General features: G+C 40.3%; 2 protein-coding genes across 6 annotated transcripts in view; both read left to right on the forward strand.

Moving 5' to 3' along the window:
* Positions 1 to 5,780, forward strand: part of LOC121962789 (myomegalin-like) — a 75,278-nt gene extending 69,498 nt beyond the window's left edge. The window contains exons 9-10 of the mRNA XM_088077405.1: positions 305 to 340; positions 3,020 to 5,780. Coding sequence (XP_087933531.1) covers positions 305 to 340; positions 3,020 to 3,094 — 111 coding nt within the window. The 3' untranslated portion in view covers positions 3,095 to 5,780. The remainder of the gene's footprint in view (positions 1 to 304; positions 341 to 3,019) is intronic.
* Positions 5,781 to 6,896: 1,116 nt separating this feature from the next.
* Positions 6,897 to 16,235, forward strand: part of pde4dip (phosphodiesterase 4D interacting protein) — a 46,320-nt gene continuing 36,981 nt past the window's right edge. The window contains exons 1-10 of one of the 5 annotated variants that reach the window (XM_088077403.1): positions 6,897 to 8,350; positions 10,881 to 11,018; positions 11,203 to 11,322; positions 11,579 to 11,671; positions 11,896 to 12,105; positions 12,890 to 13,048; positions 14,248 to 14,343; positions 15,215 to 15,352; positions 15,459 to 15,638; positions 15,744 to 15,938. In XM_088077403.1, the coding sequence (XP_087933529.1) occupies positions 7,070 to 8,350; positions 10,881 to 11,018; positions 11,203 to 11,322; positions 11,579 to 11,671; positions 11,896 to 12,105; positions 12,890 to 13,048; positions 14,248 to 14,343; positions 15,215 to 15,352; positions 15,459 to 15,638; positions 15,744 to 15,938 (2,610 nt within the window). In that variant the 5' untranslated portion in view covers positions 6,897 to 7,069. The remainder of the gene's footprint in view (positions 8,351 to 10,880; positions 11,019 to 11,202; positions 11,323 to 11,578; positions 11,672 to 11,895; positions 12,106 to 12,889; positions 13,049 to 14,247; positions 14,344 to 15,214; positions 15,353 to 15,458; positions 15,639 to 15,743; positions 15,939 to 16,235) is intronic. The other 4 variants (XM_088077399.1, XM_088077401.1, XM_088077400.1 and 1 more) reach the window with 4 other exon arrangements.

The following is a 16,235-nucleotide window of genomic DNA, read 5'->3' on the forward strand; positions in this document are numbered from 1 at the left end:
TCTACTGTAGGTCATTTATTTTTACTTTTAATAAATACGGTACATGTTATCTGATTTGGCTGCTGATATTTCTGTGATCCAGCCACCTGACGCATCATTAAATAATGAGTCAGGATACAATTTCATCTGGAGAATCAGGGTGGGCAGTGATCTGTGTTTTTAGTACACAATTTTAAATATATCTCATATGTATAAACATAATTTGTTGATGTCAGTGTCAACTCTGTAAAAGCCACACTGTAGTAAGCAAAGCAGATTAGATTAGTGCTTTCTGTATTAAACAAGTTTGCCTTTCTTCCCACAGAGTCATGCTGAGAGCCGAGTCCACGCACAGATGCAGGTGAGAAAAATACTTTGTATAAATAAGATGTGTTCACGTGCAGAATACACTGAGCTTGTCACTGTATATTTTAGTAGTTGACTCCTTGATCATAACAACACATACACTGACTCATTTTGTTTGTTTTGCTGGTTGTAAATTGCACCTTTTGAGGCAAAAAGTCTTTTATTTAAGACGATGCCTTATGACCAGTAGAGAGATAGCTCCACCCAGTGGTGCTTACACTGCATGTATCTCTGAGGCCTTCACAATGCTGTGTAGTTCTTGAGTAACTTCAATTTTGAGAGACTTTTTTCTTTTGCTCCACATTTCCAATCGAAATACTAAATAAGTTCTCCTCTACATTAATGTTAAAGCTGCAGTTACTTTGCAGATCAGTTTTATTTTGTTTGTGTGTTTGTTTGTTTTCTTTTCTGTTCTTTTCTTTTGGCCAAGAAAAACTATAAATCCCTAAAAGTGAGCCTTACCTTAAACTCCCCCAGCATGATGTGGGGTAACAATAATGTAATGTTATGGAATGAATCTGATTATTCTTATCTCTGATCCTTGATTTTAATTGTGCTGGTATAGCTTTTCTCTGTGCCCTTTTTCAGAATTTTTCACTGACACTTTCTTTTCATTCTTATATTCTTATTTCTTTCCGTTTTCTTATATTCCTCACTTCTGACTTTTGAAATAAGATTTCCTTAAAAACTGCGGGGAAAAAGGCAATCAGACACTTTAGATTGCAGAAAAATATTACAATTATTATTTTTATGTTATTTTAGCACGTTTTTCAGATTATTTGCTGTTTTTGTTCTTTTATTTTTTCTTCCCGTTTTTTTTTTTAACTAATTTCAGGTGATGCTATGCAACATTTTACAAATGTCTTTTGGGTTATTTCTTGTTAAGTTACCAGTTGCCTTCTTTCCATGTTTTGGAAGAAATCAAGCCAATTTGCTCCGCTTTCAGAGGGTTAATAGGTGTCCTGTCACTACACCTCCCCTCTGCTTGTGTTGCTGTCTCTAAAATCAGGTGGCACCATCTCTGTCAGGTCGCCCACATCAGCAGCGATCAGAGGAGCCGGGTCACTGCAGAGTCAGCTCACACGTACAGTACAGTCGTGCTCATTTGGCCTCAGTTTCCTCCCTGACGCCAGTTATAATTATAATCAGCTCACTGTCTGCTGGCTGCTCCGCACACAGACGCGTTTCATGAAGCGGCTGCAGCGTGCGCAGAAGGAATCAGTTGTTTACTTGGCACACCAACAAGTGAGACGTTTGAGAGCAGAAAATCAGCAGAGACACCTCCTCTGTCTGCGGGGAAGTTAATTCTCCGCTGTCACTCTTTCTGCCACACTGAGAAAAATAAACAGCGGGCGCAGTCTGTCAGCCGTGTTTGGCACTTTTCTCTGATTAGGATTAATTGATTTTTGATTGCATGCCTCGTTCCAGCCGATCAGTGTTTGGTGTCGTGTCTCCAGAGGTTCGCAGGGTGACAAATGTAGACATAGTCACACACATATACACACACACACAGGAAAACAAATCACATATGAGAGCAGTTGTATCAACAACAAATCCACCCCACTGCAGTAATGAAAGACGGATGAAGACTGGTGTATCTGTGAGCCTGTGGGAAAAAGATCCTGAAAGTGTCTGCTGAAAATGACTTCAGCTTTATAAGAGCAGAGTCCTGCTGCTCCATTAAAGCATCATGTGATTCACTCAATCAATTTGTGAGAAATGTATAAAAAGTTGCAAAAGATTACCTGAAATAAACAACAAAGGAAAGAAAAGTAATAGAACAAAAATAGAGAATCCCCTGAAAAAGTGATAAAATAAAATAAAAATAATAACTGTAATAACTTTCTGTAATCTAATTTGAAATGTAAAATTCTAATAATTATAAATATAGTTTTCTTTTTTTTATTTTTCTATGATTTTATTTATTGAGGTTCTGTTAGTAATTGTACATGTTCACATTCCCATGTGTGTACAGAACCATTTTTGTCATAGCTTTTAGATGACCTTAACCGAACATGAACAAAAGACAGCAGGAGTTATATCTCACGCACACACCAAGCATAAGACAAAAAAAAACTAAAAAAAAAAAAAAAAAAAAAAAAATTAAAAAAAAAAAACAAGAAAAAAAACACACAAATACCACCACATTGGTACGGTTGCATTCATATTGTTAGAATATGCCGTAGTCAGTTCTCATTTGAGTCAAGCCAAGTTCAGTCCAAATATAGTTTTCCTAATATTTTTCCCTAGTCATCTGATAATTTTCTAATTTTTTTTAGCTAAGTTTTCGGTCATTTCCTTGTCACCTTTTAATAACTTTTTTTGCAAATTGGGAGGCATTTCATACCAAGGCCTTTTTCCACAGTTTTGAAGGGAATTCCATTTCAAAGGTTTACTTGTGAAAGGCATCTGAACTATATCATGTGCTGTTGTGTGTATTATTTGTTGTGTGTGTGTGTGTGTGTGTGTGTGTGTGTGTGTGTTTTGTCTTCGTCTTGTACTACTTTATACTATCATGTCATTTTGCTGTATCTTTGCTCTGAGCTGTCGAGGGACTGCAGATGCGAATTAGCTCCAAGCCATAATCTAGTATTGTGCATCAAATGGTGATATTTATGTTTTAAAGTGTACACGGTCCCTTTTAAATTAAAAAAAAAAAAATCTGACCTTCCAGTTCCAGCGAAATGAGAGCACCCTCCTTCCTCCCTCCTCCCTTTTATTCTGTGACATGCATGTGAAGGCCGGCTGAGCACTGGGTGCCCCTGGGAAAGGCATGAACTCATTCCACGCTGACAATTCAGAGAATTTAATGAACCTGATGGAAAACACTCAGGCCTGTTTATTCAGTTCACACCCCGCACACAGAGCTATACTGACATAAAAAATCTTTACGGAAATGAAAATGAAATACTTTGAATTACAAAAGTGGTCACACACTGTTGTAACATTTATAATGTGGAGGGAAACAGAAATAAACTGTTTTTGCAAGATGAAGCCCATACATAAAGTGTCTTGGCCTCAGCTTTGGCAGATAGAATACAGCAGTTTTAATGCACAAGAACAATCTTAACAGACAGTATTTCTTTATTTCATTTATAAAATATATCTTTCAACAGGTACATAACTAATATTAAATACAGACCTCAAAATGATTAAAACTAGTGAATATCCTGTGGCTTCAGAGCAAGACAATCATGTATTCATATTCAGACAGAAAACTGAAGTGACCATCAGCCACAAGTGACAACACTGGAAAAGCAACACAAGATAGATGATTGCTAGGTAGGTAGTTAGATAGATAGATCTATCTGCCCTTTTACGTTTGTTTGTTTTACAAAAAATATGAAATGTCTAGCTTCCCTCTGAAATTATAACCAGCATGGTCAACAGTCAGACAAAACAACAGAATACAAAATCGAATCAAATAAAAAGTCACCAAAATGAAAATATATAAAAGGTCAATGAAATAAAAAGAAAATGGAAAAATGTACCAGTCAAGTAAATCTTAGTCCAGTTTAAGCGTTAAATGAACATTTTTTTCCCTTCTTTTCTCTTGTGTAGTGCATAATATCTTTTTTTAAACTGTTATTTTCAAAACAGATTCTAAGACCTTAGATTTTTTTTTTATTATCCAAATGTCCACCTTGACAACATAGTGTCTCCATCGTAAAACTCAACAGTGACCAAATTTTCTTTAAACATAACATTTCCAAATGATGGTAGTTTACAGAAGTAATGGAAACACAGCAGGAACCTAAGAGGCCTAATATTCTGTATATTAAGCTTAATTTTTAAATCATGATCAATTGAAAAGTACTTGAAAGCCCAATGTTGTAATGCTGTTGAAAATGTACTTGATGAGGCCTTTATTCAAGGGAAACAAAAGCATTTCAAACAGAATGAGGTAAGGAATGGAAAAGTTAGGTAACCTAATGTTTTGCCAGGAGTCCCAAATGTTTATTTAAAGAGATTATGCAGAGCTGTGCATTAAGGGGCTCAGCAACCCTCCTGTTTCCAGGAAATGGTTCAGTCTGAACAGCTGCAAGAGGTCTCACTCCTACACTGATGCAGGGGGCCGAGAAACTGAAAAAAAAGAGGCAATAACTGGCAATGAGCTTTTATCATCAGCCATGTTTCAATTTTTTAAAGCTTTGTTTGTTTGCACAATGCCCACTTTATATTGTTTTTTTGTTTTACAAAATCCAGACATCAGTCTCAAATGGAAAAAGCCTTGAACAAAAATAATAATCAAAATACATATCTAAAAATACAAAATATTACAAACACAAAAATCACTAGATGTTATGGGTCATAATGGAAATAATAATAATGCATCATGATTTCCCTGTTTCAGACTTTTTTTACAACATTATAAACATTTCAAGTTTCAATAAAAGAATCAACATCAAAATGTATTTTAATTGCAAAAATTAAATGTGCTCATAATGCAGAGGGTCTACTGTCAGTATTGTATCATTATTATTGATGTAAACTGAAATTCAGTGCTGTAACTGGTCAAGATAAAGCTGATTTTAACTTGCATTAACAATGCATTATCTTTATAAACTGATCATATGTTTTGTATTTAAAATCTTGAATTTGCAATGGCTCTTTAAAAATGAGGCAAAAAGCTTAGACCTAGACCTAGAAGAATGAAGTAAAACAAAATTGAAATACTCAAGTAAAGTAGAAGAAGCTTGAATTGTACTTAGGGACTATTTTTGAGAGGAGAGGGGTGGTGCTAAAAGCGGGAGGCATTTTAGATATTTTTTTAAGCACTGGGTAGGGAGTTATGTTTTTTGATTTGTCTCAGAGTAGGGAAATTTAACCTAAAATGGTTGTATTACCCTTAAAACACAGAAGTGGATTTTAAAGGCATGTTTTCTTTAAAAATCTCCCAAATCAAACCATTTATCCAGAAACTGTGAAATGTGGTTATTAGTGTAGAAGGACTGTCTTGTATTTTCCCCCAGAGCTCAAGAAAAAATATTTTAGCAATAAGTAGGGTAATAATATAAAAAGAAAACAAAAGAAAAAAGAAAAACAAAGTTACACAACAGCAAACCCCCTACTCTGATAAATAAAGTACAGTCCCTAAGTATAGTAAGCTATTTTTCACCACTGGTTGCTGCTTTATTGAATCCTTGCAGTCAGATCTAATAAACAAACAAACAAACAAACAAACAAACAAAGAAGATTTTCCATTTCCAAAAAAAGTTATAGTGTAATATCCCCAGAAATAGGATATTATCAAATAAAGTTATAATATAATATATAAATGTATTATGTATAATACAAAAATGAAAAATAAGTATAAAATGTATACTATAAATAATGTAGCAGGATCAAGGGCAAATTGTATTAAACTATGGTTAAAAGTGACTAGTAAATCTACCTTGTTTCTAGTATAATATAATATAATATAATATAATATAATATAATATAATATAATATAATATAATATAATATAATATAATATAATATAATATAATATAATATAATATAATATAATATAATATATATTTTGGACTACAACCAAAGCCCATTTTTTCAGGCGGAATTAGTTGTGGTTGCGGAGTGAGACATCCTCTTGACGATAGGCGATCTTTGGTTCCCGTCAACGTTGTCTCGTTGTCTGGTCGTGAAAGAGGCTCGACGTGTGACAGCCTCTCCCTCCATCCTCAGCTGATGAAGCCGCTGCCGGGGAGGAGAGAACGGATCGGGGATTCGGAAGGTCTCCGGCGAACATTAAACTCAAACACATCCAAACCGTCGAGCTGGAAGGATCGTTTATTTTTCCGTGTTCGTGTCGGGCTGTACCGGGGGCGGCTGCTCCAGCGGAGAGATGCTGTCATGCAGAGAGGCGTCATTGATTTAAAAGGGGGAAAAATACAACAGTGGCATCAACTGCGGATTGTTTCTAAATCACTGAGACGGAAATAAAAGCCGGGTCGATATGACAACAAATGTCTGCATCGAGGAAGTGAAAATGTAACCCGTGACAGAGATACACTCACATCCGCTCTGACTGGAAATCTTCTTCAGTGAATTAACGCTGCTGATCACGTTGTCACGGTGTCAAATCAGCGTGATACGACGAAATTTGTGTTTCTGAATAACAAGTATTTATGATCAACCTCAATAATTTATGTAGAGAATGGATTCATCATAAAGTCTCTGTCTGCCAAGACCATTTTTACAATTGATTCAATTGGATTGAAGATTCAGTAGCATCCAAAATAGTTCAGGGAATGCTATAAATGTTTTAGGCAAAATTTATATGAAGATTTTAGATTGAAAGTTTATTCTTGGCCTTGGAAACAACAGACGACAAAATCATCTCTCAACACAAGGTCTATTTAGTGATGCTGGAGCTTTTAATCACATTACTCTGCCTTTAGCAGAAACCTGAATTTTAAGGGTCAGCAGATGGAGACTTCACACTGGAACAGGAGGGACCAAAGCTGAAAAGGGACAAAAATACATCAAAGCATCTCTGCAGCAGATTTTTAAAAACTCTTTATAATAGTGCAGTTGATATTTAGTTTTTAAATTTTGTTAAATTAGACTTTTTTCTGACACAGTGTTGGATCATTCTTGCACTTAAAGTTACTCTTGTGATTTCATCCTACAATCCAAAGACACTTTTTACATGTGTCAAAAGAAACTGACTTGATTCCTAAGTGCTGCTATATCACTGGTAGTCAGTTCTCATGCTGTTGTGATGCTTGACGTGGTGAAGATGAAGGAGGCGTGCAGAATCTGCGCCCGCGAGCTTTGCGGCAACCAGCGGCGATGGATTTTCCACCCAACTGCCAAGCTTAACCTACAGGTACTACTTTCCCACGCTCTTGGCCACGAGCTGACCCGGGACGGCCGCGGGGAGTTTGCCTGCTCCAAGTGCGCCTTCATGCTGGACCGCATGTACCGCTTTGACACAGTCATCGCCCGTGTGGAGGTGCTGTCTCTGGAGCGGCTCCACAAGCTGCTGCTGGAGAAAGACCGGCTGAGACAGTGTATCGGAGGCTTGTACCGAAAGAACAACACAGAGGATGAGAGCGTGGCTCCGTCTGGGTCTGTTGTAGGGGTTGTTGGGACTGATGCAGTGTCTGAGGACTCGCCTGTGGTAGATCTGTCAGACCTGCAGGATGGAAAGTACTCAGATATGGTCCAGGATGATCTGACCTACTCTGTGTATGAATCTTGGGCTGATAAGGAGGACTCAGCCGTGGACCACCACACGCATCACCACCACCACCACCACCTGCAGTGCCCAAGTGCAGACCCTCTCTCTGGCCAGAAGCCGAGGCGGTGCAGGGGATGCGCAGCGCTCCGTGTTGCAGATTCTGACTACGAGGCTGTGTGTAAGGTGCCTCGTAAGGTTGGTCGCAGAAGCACCTCCTGCGGCCCATCTACCCGCTACTCAGCAGCTACCCCGGGGGTTGAGGACCCTCCCAGAGCCTCTGGAGAGTCTGAAGCTACAACTGTTGCCTTTGAGGCCTCCTTAGCTGAGCTGGACACTGATAAGACCATGTGTGACCGGACGAGTCCCAGTCCGGCTTCATCTGTAGAATCTCTTGACACCGCCGTGGACATAAGCTGCCCTCCTGTGAACCGCAAAGAAAGAGAAGAAACTGAACCAGAGGAGGCTCCAGTAAGAAGGGACACTCCATGGGACAAATCCCCAAGTGAGAGCTCTCTCTCTGGGCTTGATATGACGCTGAGCCTCCTGAAGAGCTGCGAGTACCGGCCAGTGAAGCCTCGAAGGGGCAGCAAGCTCCCAGTTCTGGTCAAAGCCAAACTGAAGCAATGCCTGTTGCTGTCCCTGCCCACCCCGTTAAGGTCGCCTTGTGGAGGGGCAACAGACTTTGAGCTGTACCCCCACAGGCCTGTACCAGAGGTCGTGATCCCCTGTCCCCAGCAGGAGCTGCAGGCAGAGCTGGCCGAGATGGAGGAGCAGTGGTTGGATGATTATGTTGAGTGCGGGCCGTTTCGCTTTCAGCAGGTAGCCACAATACCTGGTTACTGGATGACCTCTGACCTTACTGTAGGCAGTCCTGTCAGCTTAGATTTTGTAGCTTTCAGGCAGAACAAAACAGTAAAGCCCAATCCCACTGCACCAAAAAAAAACAACTTACACCAGCTAACATCTGGCTTTTTAACGTAACACAACTGGTTACAATTGGCATTCACACAAATGTCAAATGACTCTGCAGTAGTCACGGATGTGTGTCAGCTTCAGCTCATATAGACTTAAATGTAAATACATTTTCAGCATGAAAGCACTCATTTAAGCTCCATTAAGCTTTCTTCTGTTTACCAACCTTTTTTCCAGCCTGTGCCCAGTGCTCAGTCAAAATGTGATGCACCAGACAAACAAACTCACACACACATACAGAAAAAAAAATGCATTTCAGTCACGTTATCAGGATGAAATATGACAAGTTCTGGATGTCTGAGGAACTGAAGGCCTGGTTTGATGTTATCGGTAAAAAATACCAAGGTTGTTTTTAATGCAAAACTGTAAAACCCAAAGAAGCGCAGAAAGACAAATCTGACAATCTGATGAAGTCTTAGTCCAACCGATTGATTGAAGGATCGTCTAATTCCATGATTGTTTTTTTTTGCCGCCATCCAGCCTGAATGAGGTCAAACCTCTCTGGATTTTCTGCCCTACTCATCTCCTTGAACACACTGAACACACTCACTGCCTTGATTACTCTCTCAGGGAGCATAAATACTCTTCCTTGTTGGTATCCTAGCAACACTTCTATTGCCATGGTAACAGTCTCCAAGCGCTGCAGCAGTCAGCCCATGTAAAGGCTGTGCTCAGTCTGATCCAGCTTCATAACTTCTATTGTTATGTTAATGATTAGTGTGAATGTGGATCAGTGTGCTGGGAGCAAAGACAGCTCTGTTATGGTCTATTGTATGTTGGTGTGTTGGTCTTTTATACAGCGATATACCATTTATTCAACAGACCTCTGACTGGTATTGATGGGGAAATTTACAATCCTGCCATTTACACTTGGGTGAAGACTCCAGTGCTTTTAAAACTAGATTCTGGTGGAATAAATGTCTCTAACTACTGACCTTTTCTACCAGAGGTCTGTTCATGCTTTGGCAATAGATGATAATAATCGAAGATACCTCCAAACAATGCAATAACATCAATATGCAGGTTTATTGTACATCACATTTTTTGAGAAGGGTCCAAAAACATCTCAATCTGTCAGACTCTACAACATCAGTTTGAGCTTCATTGTAAGGCTGAAGAACAATTGTTAGCAAGACCCTGTCAGCTCGCAGTCCGTGCTGCTCTCAAGTTTGGAAATTTTAGCTTACAAATTTTGTGTAATGTGATATAGCAGCAGTAACATTGTGAGATTTTTTTGTATCTCATGTTGCAGTCTGGATTTATGACTGAAGATTTTGCAGCGTTGAGACTTAATGCAGAGTTTGACTTTTCACCTAGTGGCTAAAATTCACAGTTTATTCCAGCAGATGTCACACATCTATCGTACACTCTGCAGGCAGACACTCTCCTCTTTCTGTCTTTTCTGTTTTCTTTTTAAGAAAAACATGTTGAGATTACATTTTTACCATAGCTAAATTACATATTATTAAGTAAAACTGGATTTTATCAGTTTCCTAGTTTTACAGTAATATCTTGGAAATGACAACTATTTAACTTAACTCCATATATGTTTACTTAACATATATGGAGAATTACATTTCTGGTAATGATTTTAAAAGTAAAAGTGAATATTTACTTGGGTATACATTGAGTTCAATTTTTTTCAGAGCATTTCTGTGAAAATCAACAGGTCATTTTTTATAGAATTTCCTGGGTCTTTCTTAAAAACTAAAATAGGTGAAGTTGTACTAAAATCTCTTTGTTTTTAGTACTGGATTACATAGTTAATTCCTAGACTATTAGGAAATTTTAGGACCCATAAAATAAAGGGATTTTCTTTAATATTTTGCCACAGTCTGACCCTGTATTGTTTAGGTATCTGTTGAAACAGCTGTGGAAAAGGGCGCACATACAGCTTACAGTGTCCAAAAAGGGAATAGTGACATCACATCATTACACAGATCATAAAAACAAAAACAAGGAAGTCTACAACATGCTGCCGTGGCAACGGCCTCTTCCCCAGGAAGTCATCCAACAGTGAACTGACATCACTTTCCACTTTCATTCAATCATTCACATAACAGCTGCAGGGACAACACACACATAACTATGTTATGTCCAACATGTCACCACCAGTTAATCTATCAGCTGTTACTCTGGTTAATAATGAGATAACCATTTAACATCTGGACTGACATTTTCATTCACATGACTTTCACAAGCGTAAATGCCTCTGAAACCTGAGAAAAATGGTTTGATGTTTTTTCAAAAACAGGAAAAACATAATGGCTTGACACAACTTAGCAAGACTGCAAAAAAACTGTATAAACTGACAAGAGTGAAACTATGAAATATTTTCATTTTTAGTTGACCTGTTTTTTCCTCCTGTGTCTTTCAGAGGCTGATCGATGAGCAGCAGGGTCAGCTCAGCCAGTATGAGAGTGCTGCAGGTCAGTGTGTCGGTGAACTGCAGAAGGCCCAGGACCAGGTCCGCTCACTCCAGGCCAAGATCAGGGAGAGTGAGACCAGGAACCAGGTACTAACACATCACCTCCACACCTTCACTTCATCCATTTAAATCCCCAAACCTCTGTGATGTTTTGTACTGAATCTGATCTGTGTGTGTGTGTGTGTGTGTGTGTGTGTGTGTGTGTGTGTGTGTGTGTGTGTGTGTGTGTGTGTGTGTGTGTGTGTGTGTGTGTGTGTGTGTGTGTGTGTAGAAGCTGCAGGAGCGTCTCGGCGACATGGAGCTGGAGCTGCGTTCAGCCCAAGAGGAAGCTCAGCGGCAGGAGCGAAACATCCAGAACATCACAGATACTGCTAACTCCAAGGAGGCAGAGGTAGAGAGGAATACACATATTGTAGATTAAAAAAAACAGACAGAGAAAGGAAGAAGGAAAAATAAGTGCATGCAAAAAAATGGAAAACGGCAGAAAGGAACAGATTTACACAAAGAAAGGAAAGACCAGACACAGCTGAGTGTCACAAGTTAAAATGTACAAAGAGTGCACAGTTTTGTATTTGAATAGTGATAAAGTGTGTGTGTGTGTGTGTGTGTGTGTGTGTGTGTGTGTGTGCGTGCGTGCACACGTGCAGGCTGCAGAGCTGTATCGGGTTATTGAGGAACAGAATAAGATGCTGTGTTCTCTCAAAGAGCTTTCCAACCGCAACCAGCTGCAGCAGCTGCAGGTTTGTCCTCCAAACTGACACTGAATGATACCAAAGTGGAGCTTTTTCACCTCTTTGAGCAACTGTTTATTTTTTAGAAGATTACACATTTATGCCACAGACACTGATATGATATGTTCATGGTTGATTCATAGTTATCATTTCAAATCAACTTTCTCTTTGTCTTCCTTTTGACACGCGTCCCTCTCTGTGTTTGTCCGTCTCTTGTCCACCCCTTGGTGCAGGTGGCGGGTGCAGACAGTATCCGGGGTCAGGGTGAGGTCCTGGCTCTGCAAGCTTCTCTGTTCCAGGCCCAGCTGGAGCTGCAGGCCGGTCAGCGGGCGCAGCGGCAGGCGGGAAGGACGCAGGAGGACTTGAACCGAGCCCTGCAGAGGCTGGAGCAAGACCTGCAGGGGGCACTGCAGCACAGGAGAGAGACCGAGAGACACAACCAAGTGAGAAAAGACACTGTGACTGTTTCAAACTGTAAAGTTAGAATTATTAGTGACATTTGTTGTTTAATCTTTTAATGAGTCCACATTTAAATGTATGTAACATCATATTTCATGCATCACTTGTTTTCTCTAAGTGGCAGTTCACACGGCAACAGGTCTTGGATGAAACATTAAACTTTTGTTGTGGTTTGACCTTTGGCTCACACAACAGCTGCACTTTGGGGGCCTGAAAACGCAAACTGTTAAAAATTTAGTTCCAGAGTGTAATTTTGTTTTTAAAAAATGTCACCCTTTTGTCGTTGTGTAAACTGGCAATGTGCAGATCATGTGAGAACTGTGACATCACCACCGCACTTCATGCATGCACATTTCATTACAGAAAAATAGCCATGTGCGAGTAGGAGGACAACAATAACAATGACAGACTGTCAGGCTGTGTTTGTGCTGCTGCATGCATTTGCCACTGTTGTCTTCTTTGTTTATACTCACAGCTCTGTAGAAAAACACCTTAATGTGCAGGCATGTGGTCTTCTTCTATGGTGTGTCGTTATAAAGTTACACCACCAGCTACTGGCCTGGCATGAATACTACAGCGATTTCAGTTGTTTTTGTGGATCTGTGTACATGAGCATCCTTTTCACAATGTTATCACATGAACACAGATTTTTTTAAAAAAAAACACAAAGAAAAGCCTTTTCCGTTTTTAGTAGGGCAGTTCTCATCTACACTTGGCCTAAGAGATCACCTTTCGTTTTGGTTCCTAATGCGTGTATGTGATGTTCAGGATCTGCAGCTGGCTCTGGAGAAGACGCGATCGGCCCTGCAGGAGAGAGAGGAGCAGCTGAGAGAGGCCGAGCAGGAGAGACGGAGGCAGGCTGAGGAGAGAGAGAAGACCATCAGAGAGCTAAAGACGTCCCTGCAGACCAAAGAGCAGCTGATTGAGGTCAGACATGCTTTAAACACTGCTCTCATGCTTTTAGTAAACCCTGCAGCAACACACACTAACATTCACAGGCTCAGTGTAGCGGTCACATCACAGGAATGTACTTTGCACATACTTACATGCTGAACATACCAAACATATACCTTCACAGCTGAATGTTGAATGTCAAGTTCAACCAACTGAAGTTCCTCCGTCGACCACAACACACTCCAGTGGGCCTTGTCCAAACTTTAGGCTGCGCTGAGTCAAACCATGCTGTGCCAATTTTTTGAAACAAGCGTGTGGTGTGTGACTCCACTCACCTCTGTCTGTGCATTAGACCAGAGGGAAAGACGTTTTTGAACTCTCTGTATGTTCAGCTCTCAGTTCTTTTGTAGTTTCTGCTTAAATCTCTGTGGTCTCGTATAGCTCTCTCTCATACACACACAAAGAAGGGCTTTTGTAGAGCTCTAGACCATGTTATTTTGTCACATTTTTTGACCACGGAGCACTACTGCGATTTGAAAATACTATTGATATTTGAACTGGGGAGCTGTTAGTTTGTTTCCCGCCTACAGAGAATAGCTCATCAAGTTTAACGGCGCTGCAGTAACAGTCTAACTTAATGAGTGGTAGTTGTGGTGGTGTGTATATGTGTGAGGTGTGTGTTTGTATTTGCAGAGCTCCAATCGCGACTATTTAGTCACATTTTGCGACCACAGAGCACCAGTGTGACTTTCAAATATTAGTAATATATGAACTGCAGAGCTGTTAGCTGTTTGTTGCCGCTCACAGTGAATGAATCTTCACGGTTAAAGGCGCTACGGTATCTGTTTAACTGTCTGCTAACGCTAACATCCAACTGTTGACCGGAGGCTTCTAGTCTACAACAAAAACATGGACACTCCCTGCCTGAGATGGGCCAGGTCCTTCAAAATAAAAGCCCCATGGGTCCAGCTTCGATTTATTTAGTTTTAACAATACTTTTAAAAATGTCATTATAAAAGCTTAACTTCCTTATAACTGGAGTTTATCAAATGTTATTATAACAGTAGTGTATTCAACTTAATTATGACAGTAGCAACTTTGTAACTGCAATTAATTAAATAATTTATGATTTTAGTAGTTAACATTAGTGTTAACCTAACTGCCCAGCCCTGAATCCAGTGATTTGCTGTCTCCCAAATCTTACGCTCAGCTGCTTATTTGCTTTCAATCAGGACTACTGTGAGCTGCTGGAGGATCCAAAGGAGAAGAGAGACTCTCTGCTTCAGAAACTCCGCCAGCGTATCAAGGAGAGAGACCGAGCTCTGGAGGTAAACAGCACATTCATACATGTTTACTGATGTCGTTTTTTGGGAGATTACATAGATTTACATTTACTTCATCAATCCTAACCACTTTTCACCTAATCCCTAACCCTAACCTGGGCCCAACTCATCCCCAAATAACTGCTCTTTAGTCTGAAATGTGTTCATGAAGGTAGCCCGGGTTATACTTTCCATCCAGCACATTCTGTAAGCTCCTGGTAGTCTGTTCTATATCACGTATCCATCTATTCTTTTCAGCTCCAGTCATCACAGTAACATAGGATTTTTTGTGCTGAAAATAAAAGCAAATCTGATTCTGACAATAGAAAATTAAAATCTTCACCGTGGGTTTGTTAATCAATTCATTTTTGTATCAGTGCCTTACATTTTTGTAGACTTTATTGATGAAAATTTGAGGTTTTATTTTGCTTAACCTTTGTTTAATCAGGAAAGCCCCCAAATGTTAGTGGCCTTTAGATAGAGAACGACCAATGATGGATTTCTGGGGCTGATGCCGATAATGATATCGATATATTGGACGATATTATATGTAAATATGCATATATTGTCCCTCAGATATGGTTATTCAATAATTTTGACAAAGATATATAATGGAGAAAGAATATTTTAGAGTTTAGCAATAAACTTTATTGTCAAATAAGACATCAGTGCACTGAAACAGCAAACTTAATTGGGAATTTCATCATTCTAAATTACTTACAGTCGGGCTCTATCTGTAAGGGGACTCCTGGGGTTAAAATAAGATACTCTTTAATTAGGCCTCAGGCCTGGGTCAGAGCTGAACCCTCAGCAGTTTGATCATGGCCAAATCTAACCGTCAGTTTTGGTGATGATTGACACTTCTTTCATTCTGCAGCGAGCAGTTGATGACAAGTTCCGCTGTGTGGAGGAGAAAGAAGAGGAGACTCGTCGGCTTCAGCTGCTGCTTAGAGAGAAGGAGAGAGACCTGGAGAGGCAGCGCTGCGTCCTGGCAAACAACGAGGAGACCATCACTGTAAGAACACACACTGATCACACTTCCTCATCTACTTCTACTCTGCTGCCTCCACCACTTATTGGTTGTGTGTGTGTGTGTGTGTGTGTGTGTGTGTGTGTGTCAGAGTCTGGAGGTGCTGGTGCGTGGTAAGGCCTTGGAGCTGGAGCAGGTGTGCGACGCCTGGAGGAACGTCCAGCGGCAGCAGCAGGGGAGCGAAGAGAGACAGAGCAGCGCCCTTAGAGAGAGAGACAGCATCATCAGCCAGCTGCAGGCGGCGCTGCACGCTCGCACGCAGGAGGCTCAGGTACAGACAGGAAGTGACCAAAAAGGAACATTAAAATCAGTTATAATCAAATACTTGCATGTGTGTCGTGTTAGTCAATAATAACTCTTCCTCTCTTGGCTGCAGGACTTGCGTTGCACCCTACTGGCTCAGATCCAAACAGCTCCCAGTGACGTTCTGGAGGAGCTGAAGGTTCGCCTCCAGCTCAAAGACCGACTCTTCCAGGATGTGCTGGCTGACCGGACCCTTGAGGCCCAGGAGCACCAAGAGCAGGTCCAGAATCTGCTCCGAACCATCAGCTCCAGGGACCAGTACATTCAGGTAGAGCACAGCAGCTCGGCAGGAGAACTCAGATCCAGTGTTTTTTCTTTTTTTGTTTTTAAGTTTTATTTGCAATAACAAAGACACAGGGATGACATACAGACATAGGGTAGAAAATCAATATAGTGAAATTAACTGTGGTTGTGCATGGCCAAGATTTGAATGATAATTGTAGGGAAGCCACTTTGTGGAAGAAATTTGGGCCAAAGTCATTGGCCGAGTCATTATGAACATTTGTGGTAGTAGCAATAATGTAAATCAACAAAAGGGTAGTCAGTAATACCTACATTTATACAC

This window comes from Plectropomus leopardus, chromosome 5, assembly GCF_026936395.1.
Source record: "Plectropomus leopardus strain MGB_pleo_1.0 chromosome 5, ASM2693639v1, whole genome shotgun sequence".
NCBI lineage: Eukaryota > Metazoa > Chordata > Actinopteri > Perciformes > Serranidae > Plectropomus > Plectropomus leopardus.